This window comes from Zootermopsis nevadensis, unplaced genomic scaffold (assembly GCF_977971745.1).
Source record: "Zootermopsis nevadensis isolate Lab colony 2312 unplaced genomic scaffold, Znev_1.0 Znev_ptg000024l, whole genome shotgun sequence".
In the NCBI taxonomy this organism is placed as follows: domain Eukaryota; kingdom Metazoa; phylum Arthropoda; class Insecta; order Blattodea; family Termopsidae; genus Zootermopsis; species Zootermopsis nevadensis.
The window spans coordinates 1,881,656-1,896,483 of record NW_028259156.1 but is presented as its reverse complement, the minus strand read 5'-3'; the positions used below and the strand labels follow the sequence as shown (position 1 = coordinate 1,896,483).

The window sequence follows — 14,828 nt, the reverse complement described above, 5'->3', positions numbered from 1 at the left end:
ATTCTGCACTCTATAGTCTGAGTACTGTCAGTTTCGTTAAATAAGCCACACGCAAACATCCATGGGAGAGAATCTTTTCTGAGTATTCGATCGGAGAACAATGCATGGAAAAATTTAGTTTTCTATGTAATGAAGCCGTGGAGCCTTTCCATGTCAAAATAATTCTTATTGTTACTACTTTTTGGGTCAGACTGTGACTGTATTAAATTTGCGTGAGGAATTTCGTAACTCGTTCCCTTCAAAAATATTATTAGATGATCAAATTTGTAGGGGGATGGCATTAGCTGGCATGTAGCACGCATGGGAAAGAAAAATTGCGTACACAATTTTGATAAGGAAACGTGAAGGGTAGAGGCGACTTTTAGACTGGAGATCAAGAGTAATGTAAAGTTTCTTAGATACAAGGCGTATCGTGGATACCGGATTTATTTGGCTTAGGGTAAGTTTCGATGTGGAGCTGTCTTCAGCAATGTGGCGATGAATTGTCTAATTTCATAAGTTTCAGGGCACCTTAGTTTGTCTGTTTACTTAACGACGTCTTTACGCATCTGGGATTGTATAACGTCGAATAATTGGGCCTAATGAATAAACAATTGCATATGATATGGGAGGAAGTGGCCGTGGCTTATTTTCATATGCTATCCTGTAGGGACTGAGAAAATTACGAAAATATTAAGATAAACTGTCTACATGCGCAATTCGAACCCGGTTGATCCTGAATTCGATGCTGGAGTGCCTAAGGCTTGTCCATGATGACCACAGACCTACTTTATTATGTTGATTTGGCGTTGCTAATTTGTATAGCCAGTCACTATTTCTTTATTAGGTCTACTTTTTTAGGATTTCCAGATGCTGTTCATTGTATCTAGTGTCAGACAGACAGAAAACCCTTGCTCATTTAATATTAATGCGTGTACGCAGGACTTCACTGGCTTAGAAGCCAGGTTGAAGACTGTGAGGTGAAACTTTCCCTCAAACTTAAATCCACCACTGAAGTTGACATTTCATGCAGAGAATAACATGGAATCGGAAATATTACCAAAGGAAATCGCCTTCCTTCGGAAAACTGCTATAACACACAAGTCGCGATACAAAAGGGAAGGAAAATTGATTCGATTCCGTCGAGTTTCTCTCCCCCCCTTGAAAAGAATCGAAGAGCAGAGTTTGCAATAGGAAAAGGTAACATTCTACAAACTCAATTTTGAAAATCTCTTTAGATTACCTCAATGGTTGAGCGAGACGTAAAATGTCACTGTCCTTTCCATGTGTGGGCAACGAGATTATCTCTCATACCTCTCGCCGAGGCATTTCTACATGAAAGTGGTTCCTCACAAATCTTACGAACGCCTTAGATTTTTAAAAAAAATTCTTTCGCGATATTATTTTTAAACACTGAAACAATTAATGTTCCAAGCTTCCAGCGTCAGTAAACACTCTTGTAGACAAACGCGACGATCTTATCAATTAGGTAAATCTTCCACAAAAGTTCTCAGTTACAAAATTGTTCAGCATCAAACTAGAAATTGGCGAATTGTTTCGCGAATCGAATGTCGTTTAAGATAGGTCAGTTCAGGCTTGGAATATTATTCATATTGTATAGCCTAGATACTCCCGAAAATAATAAATTGCAGTTTGTAGAACTGCAAGAGATTGTTGTTTGTTACGTTCCTAAAAAAGATAATGTTTAAAGTATTTTAAGTATTTTAAATTAATTTACCAGTGTGTTGAAGGAATGATGTTTATCAGCTGTTGACAATTTTGGCCAGGCGCACAATAAGTCTTTGACGGTGTTTGAATAAATATCGAAAATTGGATTATTGGTTATTCGTTTGTAGGATTATTCCTCAAAATAAACTTAACTCCTTGAAACAAAGTCCGTCTTGAGAAACTAATAGTACAATCAATTGGACAAGATGTTCTTCGGTGTTATGGAGCCTGAAGGCTTATTTATTACATGTTCACGAGAACATACCACCGATAACTGTTATGAGTTTTATAAATATAATCCACACCCTCCAGCCTTATTTTCCTGAAACGTCGGTCAGTATTTGCCAAACTACACTCAACAAAAGAAAACCCATCTTCGACTTCAGTAATAACTGTAACGTAAAGTAACCACTGAACAGAAATGTTACGTGGAACGAGTCAACGATAATATTTTCACCATTGCAATTTTTACGTAAATAGAATAAAATATAGACGGAAAGTCATGCGGTCACCAATGATTGCAGGCTAAATCATTCAAACACGAAATCAAATTAATCTTAACTCAAACTTACATTCTCGTGAGTCACGTGACATTCAGTTCGCGTGTGCCGCCGGTACAGGCGCTGGTGTCGCAAATACACACTTTCGTACGGTAACAGTCAATATACGTTCATTTAAACTCCATCCGTGTCTTGCGATACCCAAAATAATGTAGTCTGGAAAATTAATTAAATTAATGGGTTAGATTTCATATACACAGAGGCGTAGGAACGCGAGTTATGTTGGCAGCGACCAGAAACAAGCAACCGTATCGAATAATAGTAATGGGCGTGAAGTTTAAAACGTAACCCAAAAGAAATCACCTAAAACATTACAAGAATTAAATCAGAAGTAGGTTCAACCCCCTGCAGTAGATTGTTCCAATCGTCACCGTGACTCGAGTCAAGGTCACTCTAGTTGCTAGGCCGCTAGGCTAGATTCTGTAACGCTGTGCAGATGCTAACACAGTGTTCTCACCATCAACACGTAAATCATTCTTCATAATCACTTCGCATCCCAATCCAAATCTAAATTACTGAAGAAGGCATCAGAGTCTCGAAGGCGAATTATGGGACTGTTGTTTTTGAAGAGTATTAGAATCTTCAGATCTAATTAATTTCTCGGTTGGAAGAAAATTGAAGGGGTTGGTGGTTTTAGGATGATGGATTGACAGCCCGTACTGTAAATATGACTGATTTACTGTATGAATTCTTTGGTGAGAGCAATTTTGGGCGTGGCATTTGGCCACAGATATCTCCGGACTTCACCACAACAGGCATCTTTCTGTCGGGAGTTTTCAAGTAAATTATTAATTTGAATAACACACGAAGCTCGTATGAACACGGTACTGAACACACTGTTTCCAAATTTGACCCAGAAACTATTCGCAAAGTCATAGGATTCAAAATAAGATTGGTGGATATCTGTTTTGGAGATGATGGTTATTTTAAGCATCTGTTGTAAAACTATTCCGTAATATCTTCCTAGAAAATAATACTAAAATAAAAACAACTCATTTTCTAGTCGAGGAAATCTTTAAAGAGTGCATAGACAAAAATAGAGTTGGTCTATCCAAGAACTACCTATTCATATATGCACACGCGACATGCCAAAACAATTTTTATCAAAATATCATGCAACTGTTCTAATATTTTTACGTGATAAGATGGACATTAATTGTCATACGTTTGACCCCACTGAGGCATTTTATTTGTGGCATCTGTAATTTTCATTTCTATCACTGAAATACATCGAATTTGTCTCTCGACAAGAATTTCGTAACATCTGATTGTGTCGTGCGTTATTTAATTATACAAGGGAAATGATCAAGCTTGGTTATCTGTCTTTTTATATATTTTTTAAAGTTTTACAATTATATTAGTGTTCCCTAGGTGGATTATTTGTTTTTATTTATATTTCTTCATTTTTTTGCTCTGTGTTAATATTGTTTCTATTTTGGGTTTGCCTGTACTTGGCAGTTACATTTAATACTGTACATGTATAAGTTTAGTTTATCTGTTTGTGTAATATTTTTCATTATTATTTCACTATTATTGTATATATTATCAGTGTTTGCCTGTTATTGGCTTCTTGCTGTTGGCAAACACGTAAATAAATTAATTTAATTGAATTGAATTGAATATCAATTGTATTCTTCCTTAGATTATTATGAATTTGTTAAAATGAAACCAGAAAATATAAAGTAGTCATAAATAACAGCGAAGTCGTTAGCACTGTTTCTCCATATTCAGGAGTTTCTGAGTTCGTATCTCCGACCAGAGACCGGCTATCCTTGGTGAGTTCTTTGTAGTTTTCCTCAGTTACTCCAGGGATTTTAAATTTACATCTGTCAAGGTGCTTGGATATGAATCACGCATGGATAAACATGACATCATGATGATTGATTTCACTTTTTGCTAGAAAAGCAACGTTGGTCTGTGATCCTAATTTTCTGGTAGAGAACTTTGGTGAAGTGACTCGCCATATTGTCGGGATACAAACAGCTGATTTCATACAGCATCTTTGTTTCTGAAGATTGGGATTCGATATGTAGTTCCGAACGATAACCCGAGAAAACGCATTTCGAGGACACGAAACTGAACAGATTCTGTAAATCAGCGAGTGATTAAGGCACGTGTGCACTAACCTTGACACAACTGATTCGTCACAAAATTATTTGCTTAATGCAAATATTTTTGTGTACATTTTAGGGTCGTTCAGAAAAGTAAGTAAGACTTTTATTTTTTTAAAAAAATGTCGTCTTACACACAACAGGAATTAATTTGCAACTTAGATGGAAGTAAACACATTTTAATAACGCAAAGATAAATATAAATGTCGCGTGATGTCAAGGTTTTTGACATCACGAGGAAAATAAACTCGGCGATGTAAAAACTCGAAACTTTCACCGTTTCTTTGTTCGCCGGGCAGTAGAAAGCTGAGACGTGTCACTGCCACTTTCACCAAATTACTTTCGATGATTAAATTGTATTTACAGTTTGTAGAATTTGACTTTTCCACGGCTGTGAGTTTGAAGATGGCTGCCTTTCGGTTGTTACGCCGTCTAGTCTGGTAGAAATTTACAGACGTTTCACAGATCTCATAGTCCTGATGATGGAGGCAGCAAGGAGCTCTGTAACGTCGGTAAATTTCTACCAGACCAGTGATATTCATCTTATTTATGGTTTGTTTAACGACGTTAATAATAGGATCTCATGTTAGTGCATAAAACGATCAATTAATAACGAACTGGAAGGTAAGTGGATGGAGACAGGAATATTCTTGGAATGACTTAGGAAAACCATGAAATCCATTAGTCAGGCTAACCGATCTCTGAGCCAATATTTGAATCCAGAACCTCCCTGAATACTAAGATGTGCTAACTACGATACGAAGCTGACCATTCATCTGATATCAGTTAAATTCGGATATTCATCACTGGATGAATTTTGTTACCTTCATTAACTAAACTGAATGGCGATTAATGTATAAGTAAAGTAAAGTTTGTCCCACTATACGCCATGTAGGCGTTTGGGGGGGAGTTGAGGTCAAGCTCCTCTCTTCCTTGACCTCGGCACTAGATGGGGGTGAGTGGTCAGCATCACGCCCCGGCCGGCTTTACTCCCGGGAAAGGACCCCCGGTACCCATTGTAGAGGAGGCTGGGTGGGCCCCAGAGCCGGTCTGGACGCAGAGGCTAGAGGAAAAATCCTCTGCCCCCGTCGGGGATCGAACCCCGTTCGTCCAGCCCGTAGCTAGTCACTATACTGACTGAGCTATCCCGGCGATTAATGTACTTAACATTAAATTTTAATCGAAGTGGCCTTAAATTTACATTGTTTACAATCATTATGCCCCTATAATTTGTGTTTTGGTTTCGCATTTATTTCACCGGACACGCGTTGTACGGTTTATCCAACCACGGATATGGTTTTCGATTTATAAACGTCCATCCAAATCTTCTCTGGCATTGGGAATGTAATTTATAAGGAACTTTTATCATAAATCGACGTAGTCAACACGAGAAATGTTGTGACGCAATGTGGTACGTCACGTGACGTTCCAGCACAACCCTAGAGCTGGCTGGCACAAGATATTTCTTGACTTGTGTGGCGAACTGCGCGAATCTGGTGGGATGGGGCAGACATTTTGGTTCCCGCATCTGTCTGGCTCCCTGAGGAGCAAAGAGAATTCTCCTAATCCGTTTGTCTCATTAGTCTGGGGCTTGTTGCCGTCGCGTTCCACTCAACTCGGCTTAAAAACTTGACATTTTGTCACACAATAAAGCAAATTTGGGGAATAAACTGCATTGAAGCAGTTTTGGGCTTTTCCAAGAGGGGGCACATCAGAACAAAACCTAAACTTGGTATGTTGGTAGAATAAAGAATATAGGATTTGAGACTTTCGCGGCGATTACAATCAATAAAATCTTCCCCGGTAATCAGCCGCGTCAGCTGGTTACCGTAGTAAGCCGACGTTTCGGAAACCAACTCTGTCCCCATCATCAGAACCTTGAGTTGGTTCCCGAAACGTCGGTTTACTACGATAACCAGTTGACGCGGCTGATTACCGGGGAAGATTTTATTGAGAATAAAAAATGTTTGTACGTTCATATTTATGTCATTTAAAATTTTTCAGACTCTTACCGAGGGCTGAACCCCTTAATAAAAGTAATATTACCGTGTACTGAACCAGTCAAATGTATTTGTTCCTCAGTCAGTGACGAATTAAAAGTTCTAAGGAATTTAAAGAATATTACTTGAGGGGAAATATGGCCATGCTAAGCTTCTACTCTTTCATCACATTATGTTGTATGTTTTACCCAAAGACGGAGATAGACTAACATTTCCGAAACGTCGTGGTTTATTGATTTTATTTAATCTTGGACTATGGATAATGTATAGAAAACAATTTTCTACAAAAACGCCCCATTGTCACAAACTTTCAGTCTTCAGTCTCAACGATGTGTTAACCAAAAAAAATAAATTGTAGAGATTTTGAAGAAAATCAAAATAAATTATAACTTTTAAGTTACAATATACTTCCAGCACACCACCTAGGTTTATAGAATGTCCTGCACACGGTACATATAAGGCATATTTATTTTGTTATTTAAGTCTGTGTTGCAATTCCGAAAAAATCCTTAATATATTCGATGAGTTTCGGTACCCCTGACCTCTACAGTTTATTAAATCGATTATTTTTCAGAAACGATGTAACAGCAAGAACAAGTTGATTTGCTTTGTGTCCATTAACGGGAATAAATTACATAAATCGGTCTTTCTGAACAGAATTCTTTGCGTATCTTAAATGTCATTACATTACATCTGGTGTAGAATCCACAGAAACTTAGAAATATTTGCTTTACGTACATCAGTGACAATAGTTGCCAATATTTTCGATACTGTGAGTCCTACAAATTCTTTGCAAATCATTACAGACAAATATGATGGATTTCCAGCATTACCATACGGAAATTTATCAAATTGAATAAAGAGTTTCATAATTCCCAAATAATTTCAGTTTATTATTAAGCCAAAGGAAATCCTATTGACGCTGAAAATTTTAATGGCCGCTATGATTCATTTTAACACTTCAAGTATTGAGGATTATTGTTAAATTGAATTGTCAATTGTTTATCTACTCCTCCAGGCACCTTTAGGCGAATCTAGCAAGTCGTCATGCATTTCCAATGATGTTGCCTGTTCTCATGATGCGAAACGTCGTTAAATGTATGCTTTAAGTCATTAAATCCGCTTGTGTTTAATTCAGGATCAGTTTGCGAAAATAATTTGCACACAAATCAGCACTGTTCTCCCTGTGACTGCGAATAAATAAGTTATCCACGATCTGCAAACTCTACATTGGATAAATGTCGCTTAAATATAACTTAATTTTAATTTGTTGCATTTACTAAAGGTAAAGATGACTAACAAAATACATGCATTGATTTCGCTTTGTATTTCATTAATTAATTAAGATGTAAGTTAATAGCAAGAAGTAAGCTTTAGATAAATCGTCTTCAAATTTGGAAATGATAAAAATTTGAAAACGCAATTTATTTTAAAAATCTTGCACTGCGCTCTTATGGCAAAAATAATCACTAAACGTTACTAAACTGACTTTTCTCGGTTGTTGGAGGGTACTTGAGTATTTCGTTAAATTTATATTTACCAAAACATTCTCAGAATATGATTTGAGGTTCTTATATGGATGTCTTCTAGCTTGTAGCGCCGTGTATTCTGGTAGAAGTTTATCAGAGTTTTAGAGGTCCTTGTTGCCTCCATCATCAGAGCAATAATGGAAGCAGCTTTTAATTTAATATTTAATTTTAAGAGGATTCATGTCTATCATTAAAATGATTAATTACTTAGAAAATGTATTGTGCAATCTATTTAATCCAGTGACTACTAAAGCAGCAAATTACATTTAAAAATACTACAGCGTTGACTTTGCTTCTGTTTAAATAACTTGCGCTGCTCAGTACTTCGCTGTATCAATCAACAAATGTATTTTTACCTTGAAGAGAGAAACGGGCAAGAAGATAAAATTTACTGAATAAAAGAAATATAAATATGTTTTGTACGGAATCGAAATCGCGGACCAAAATAATGAATGAATTCATCGGTTTGAAGGGTAGATCACATAATAATTGCACTCTTAGGTTATCTTTCTGAACAGTAGAACTTCGCTGATAAGTGTAACAAGAGTTAGTTATAATTGTAAAATTCCTTCTAAGATTACACATGCAACTGTAAACATACGGAAGTATCCAGTGAAAATTGTGACTTGTTTGTATGTATATTTACCGAAAATGGTATGTAACTCTAAAACTGCTTTCACTTCTTGCATTACGTCTTACTGTTTGCAACTCTAAGTTTGTTGAAAAGACGAGTCCTGCCTGCAGTGACATATCTTACAGTACACGTGACGAGTCCTGCCTGAAGTGACATATCTTACAGTACGTGACGAGTCCTGCCTGAAGTGACATATCTCACAGTACACGTGACGAGTCCTGCCTGAAGTGACATATCTTACAGTACGTGACGAGTCCTGCCTGAAGTGACATATCTTAACAGTACACGTGACGAGTCCTACCTGAAGTGACATATCTTACAGTACACGTGACGAGTCCTGCCTGCCTGAAGTGAAATATCTTACAGTACGTGACGAGTCCTGCCTGAAGTGACATATCTTAACAGTACACGTGACGAGTCCTACCTAAAGTGACATATCTTACAGTACACGTGACGAGTCCTGCCTGAAGTGACATATCTTAACACTACACGTGACGAGTCCTGCCTGCCTGAAGTGACATATCTTACAGTACGTGACGAGTCCTGCCTGAAGTGACATATCTTAATAGTACACGTGACGAGTCCTGCCTGAAGTGACATATCTTACAGTACGTGACGAATCCTGCCTGCAGTGACATATCTTACAATACACGTGACGAGTCCTACCTGTACGCGCACCTCGGGCAGGTTCACCTTCATGGCGAGCTCCTCACGGCTGTAAACGTCTGGATAGTGCGACTTCTCGAAGGCTCTTTCCAGCTCGTGCAGTTGGTATGTCGTGAACGTTGTGCGGTTCCGCCTGTGTTTTTTCTTACTTGCGTCGCTCGCACTGGAGCCCCCGCCACCCTCGCCGGTGGCTGTGGACATGCTCGTGGGTACTCCGGGGCTCGCGGCTTCGTCCTCACTGCAACTCTTGTCGTGGTGCTGGCACCTGACATCTGACAGACCGTCGTTGGAGTTGCTGTTTTCCCCTGCCAAATTGAGAAGACTTTGTAAATGCACGTGATGCTTACAGAGGTGGCAAGGCAAATGAATTAAGTGCAGGGGTAGACTCTGGAGAGTGATAAAATTATTTCATATTCATAAGAGGGTATATATTATTTGGTAAGATGTAGAAAGACTACAGTAGACACATTTGAAAGTAAAGTAATGATTGAGCGGGTAAAACTGTTGAGTGGAAATGTCTGAAATGCTGCAGCCGAGAGGTGCCTGAAATATATGAAAATGTACTATCAAAAATAACAATGATTTGGGAAGAAACTGGCAGCTGTACTTTTGCATACGGGAGAAGTAGGTTCTAATCTTGACAGGGTTGTTTTCCCGATCTCCTTATATGTAAAATCCCAGCAACAAAGCATTCATGAGCATTTCTTGAAATGTAAAGGAAAAATCAGAATCAGAAACTTTGATTCTTTTCAGTTTCGATGTGTACCTTAACACACGTTTTCCACCGCCGTTGTAAGGCATTGGATGCCAGAAACAAAGAAAGGAATAGGTTGACTTTGTATCCAATTCAAGACACCACGAATATTTTGCGCTGTTAGAAATTGGACGACGTCTTTGATTCTGGTATGAAGTAGTGTACCCTGTCTCGTCAAAAGTCATTATTCGCTTCAGAAATGTGTTTTCTTGCTGTTAAATCTGATTCATGTGCTCGCACTTGAACAAGTATCTGCGCCCCTAACACTTATGCAGACTGCGTTTTCCACCTCCTCAACTCGACGATGTTCGCATCTGTGACAGCTGTCTGTTGCACGTGGCCATATGTTAGGTTAGCGACCTGTTCGTGGCCTTCAGAAGATTTGTTGCGCTAGTCACACCCTTTTTCAAGTGCTAAGGTATCTTACCCATATTTTGCTCCCGACCTACGGTAAGTTTCAGCCAGTTCAACGCCCTCTTTCACCAGAAATCTTACGATACAACGCTGTTCTTTGGAGTGACAGAGTCCGACACCATTTTGTACTACTTCTAATGCGAAATTCGAAGGGTAGAGATAATCTGTGTTGGAGCGAGAGAAGTGTTGCCACCATCTTCAAAAAAAAATATTTCGTCATTCTGGTGCAGACATTTCGTAAAAAAAATGTTCAGGTCAACTTTGAATCCATTGCACCATTGTACCTAGGACCCATACTGTAACATAACAAAGATAGAAGGGCTAATATTAACGATCAGATTACTCTAATATAGCCTGATTTCCGTTCTAGTAACTTTTAGAAATTATTATCCTTGAATTTTGGAATCTCCTGAAATGCTGTTTTGATGTTATCACTGATTAATTAATACCGGGATAACTCATATCGATTTAAGATGTTACGTATTAACAATTTCGTAATTCAAACATATATTCGTCGTTTTTGAGACAAAAATCTTAGTTTTACTGATTTATTTGAGCATTGGTCTATGTATTACAGACAATTCTAAGCTTGATTAATAATAAATGGTAATCATTATTTGGGCACCAATGGTTTGGCTGAGTGGTTAGTATTCTTGCATCGAATTTTAGATACCATGGGTTTAAGTCTCGGCTAGGAGACAGACAATCCTGACTGATATTCGTCACTGTTTTCCTCATTTCTTATAGGAAACCCCAGGAAAGAACATAAGTCAGATCATGGCTGCTTGTTTCCATATGACGTCGTATTTATTATTCATTAGACGTCCTATTGTTTGACGCTGTATAGTCAGAGTTAACTTATAACGTAGTTAAATACACAGTAAGTGATTAAATGCCTATATAATTATCATCCCATCTGCTTAGGTCATAAAATGTAATGGAAATGCTATTAACAATAATAATCAGTAATAATATATCACTGGTCCCTTCCTATCACTGACAGCAGCGTAGTCAGTATTGATGATATTGATTGTGATGTTTGATACAGTAACTCAGTAGAACGTATTTTAATCTGTCCGTAAACTACGTGAAGTAGAGAGAGTCTTTTGTCTTCCTCGGCTGTTGCAACGGAAGCTGTCGTAATCGATGAAATCGATAAGGAACTGAAATCTTAACCATTTGTGGTTTTTATCAATGTATATTACGAACTACCATCAAAAGAAACAAATGAAATTATATATATTCTAAATTAATCTTAGTATGAAAATTTTCATAAACCAATATAATATAGGGGTACAAAACAATAATTTTGCCTGTTGTTTTGTATGGGTGCGAAACATGGTCTCTCACTCAGAGGGAGGAACACACATTGCAGGTGTTTGAGAATCGGGTGTTGAGGAGGATATTTGGGCCTAGGAGAGAAGACGATGGGGCGTGGAGAAAACTGCATAATGACGAGCTTAAAAATCTGTACTCCAACCCCAGTATTGTCAGGGTGATTAAGTCGAGAAGAATGAGATGGGCGGGGCATGTAGCACGCATGGATGGGGCAAGAGGTGTGCACCAGGTAGGGTTGGGAAGCCTGAGGGGAAGAGACCTCTGGGGAGACCTAGACGTAGATGGGAGGATAATCTCAGGCGGGATCTATGGGAGATAGGAGTTGAAGGAGACTGGATCCGGTGGAGGGCTTTGGTTAATTCGGTGATGAACATTCCGGTTCTGTCAGCCATCTGGTTGGTTGGGTCCACTATTTGGGAAGCCTGAGGGGAAGAGAACTCTGGGGAGACCTAGACGTAGATGGGAGGATAATCTCAGGCGGGATCTATGGGAGATAGGAGTTGAAGGAGACTGGGTCCGGTGGAAGGCTTTGGTTAATTCGGTGATAAACCTTCGGGTTCTGTCAGCCATCTAGTTAGTTAGTATTATGCAACAGAATGTAGACCGCGTCATCTTTGAAACTGGTGATTTAGTGCTGGGAGTCTGGGCCTTCTACTCATTGCAGAGCAGTGCACCATCCTACTGTACGAATAATGTATGAATAATGTACAACTTTCCTTCGCGAGCCCTTGCAATAAGTCGCTAATCCTATTTAAACAGAATAGTTAATAATTACACTACATCAGACGCCCATTATGACGATAATTAACTAAGCAAAATGTGACAAATCACATTCACCGTAACGAGGCAGCCTAAGAGCCTTTACATTATAAAAATTAATTTTCCGAGAGCGAGAGATAAGTTACATTTTAATGAAGCTAAGATGTGATAAATTAGCTACTGTTTTCTTTCCACGAAGAGACCATCGGTCAAAACATGTATCAGTAATTTGTGGGCCGAGAGACGCCCAGAATCGGCTGTGAGTGATTATGTGTACGACACGGAAGCAAATTTATCACTGTCCACTTAGAGCATGTATCAGTCAGGCGACTGTTTCGCGTGCGACTGGCGTCGACTCATTAGCGCGACCTCTCTCCTTCTAATTTATTCCATTAAACAGTTCATTCTTGTTTCTTTCTTCGGAAGACAAATCGCATTTTAACTACTGGCCTCGAGGAATTGTTGTATTTTACATACAAACCAACCAATCACAGATACAAAGCAAATGATATGGTACGCTTCATCAAATATTCTAGCTTATTGAGCAGTATATACTTTGTTTTAATATTTCTAGTGTCACTCCAACTCCAAGTTCGATAACCTCGTATTTCGTGGTTTATTTAAGTCATCATTAACTATTATTTATTTACTAAACTTGATCAATAATAGATGTAGTCCTTAGGGTCTATTTATAAATTCCAAGATCAGATGTATGATCGGGAAATGTTACTTATTTTCCAATGAAATTTATGAAATTCATTGATGTGTAAGGTAATACGATATTACGAGGACACTCAAAATCTCTCTGAGTGATTTCCTAAACGCCTCGCTTGTGTTCTACTGAAGAAATAAACATAATTTTTTCTCCTTGGCCTGTCTTATTCAGTAAAAAGTAACTTAGTAGTTATTTAAAATGATTATTTAACCGTAGGCCAATATATTTGTGCAAATGTTACAACAAATTCGATTAAAGTAACTAAGAAATTTGATCACGATGAATGTCAGAAATTTTGTTAAGACATATTCAATTCAATTCAATTCAATTAATTCAATTCAATTAATTTATTTACGTGTTTGCCAACAGCAAGAAGCCAATAACAGGCAAACACTGATAATATATACAATAATAGTGAAATAAAAATTAAAAATCTTACACAAACGGATTAACTAAACTTATATATGTACAGTATTAAATATAACTGCCAAGTACAGGCAAACCAAAAATAGAAACAATATTAACACAGAGCAAAAAATGAAGAAATATAAATAAAAATAAATAATCCACCTAGGGAACACTAATATAATTGCAAAACTTTAAAGAATATAAAAAGACAGATAACGAAGCTAGATCATTTCCCTTGTTGAGAACGTTCGCTCAAGGGAGACAATGTTTATGCGAAATACTTCCAAAGATTTACATACGTCATTTGCAGCGATGACGCACCTGGCTGAAGGACTATGTCTTAGTGCACTGCTCACACTAAAAGTAAAAAATTCTCTTATTTGCCTCGCCGGCACACGTAAACCAACAGCGTCCATAATGGAATTGCAATTTATTTTGCCCTTAAAGACATTTAACAAGAAATAACGCATCGAGATGTCGTCGTCTGGAATAAAATGTTCTAAAATTTAAAGTAGATAAAATCAATTCATATTTGCGTGGGATATTAAACTGGAAAAATTGGTAATTGCATAAACTGGCAAATTTTCTTTGAATATTTTCTAATTTATTAGAATCTGTCTGTGTAAGATTATTCCAAGCGACCGAGGCATACTCAAGCTTTGACCTAATTAAAGCATTATATAAAACAACAAGGCTGTCTAAAGAGGAAAAATTATAAGTAATAAAATGAATAAGCCCTAAGGTCCTTAGTGCCTGGGAATGAACACAATTTACATGACAGTGAAAATACAGTTTACTGTCTAACAAAACACCAAGATCATTTATACAATTAGTACGCAAAATTAAAAAGTCACTAACAATGTAATTAAAATGGATACTGTTGGTTTTACGTGTGAACGATATAATTTTGGTTTTATCAATGTTAAGTTATAGAAATAGAATTAACATATAAATACACGATAATTATAATAGTAAAAATAATTGTGTGTTAATTGTTCTGTAACTCGAGCGGTAAGTTGCCATTTTTACAAAATTTAGCTCAGATTTAAGCACAAAGCGAAGCCTGAAGAAGCCAGCTGAGCATTCGAAACCCCTCGGTGATGCATGTTAAGGCTCGCAATGCCATGGTTTGTGTCGTTACATTACAATTTCATATGAGCATAAGTGATTGTACTTTCTTTACTCGTACAAAAAGGGTGGAACTGCGGTACACATTAGTACCTCACATTACTA

At 37.7% G+C, this 14,828-nt stretch overlaps 2 protein-coding genes across 3 annotated transcripts in view; one reads left to right on the top strand and one right to left on the bottom strand.

The window, feature by feature from the left end:
• LOC110827843 (uncharacterized) overlaps window positions 1-14,828 on the top strand; it is a 536,626-nt gene that overhangs the window by 121,837 nt on the left and 399,961 nt on the right. The gene's annotated exons all lie outside the window — the stretch shown is intronic.
• LOC110839933 (retinal homeobox protein Rx1) overlaps window positions 1-14,828 on the bottom strand; it is a 101,537-nt gene that overhangs the window by 54,598 nt on the left and 32,111 nt on the right. Inside the window, exon 2 of the mRNA XM_022084554.2 lies at window positions 9,208-9,512. Within this exon, the coding sequence (XP_021940246.2) occupies window positions 9,208-9,512 (305 nt within the window). The remainder of the gene's footprint in view (window positions 1-9,207; window positions 9,513-14,828) is intronic.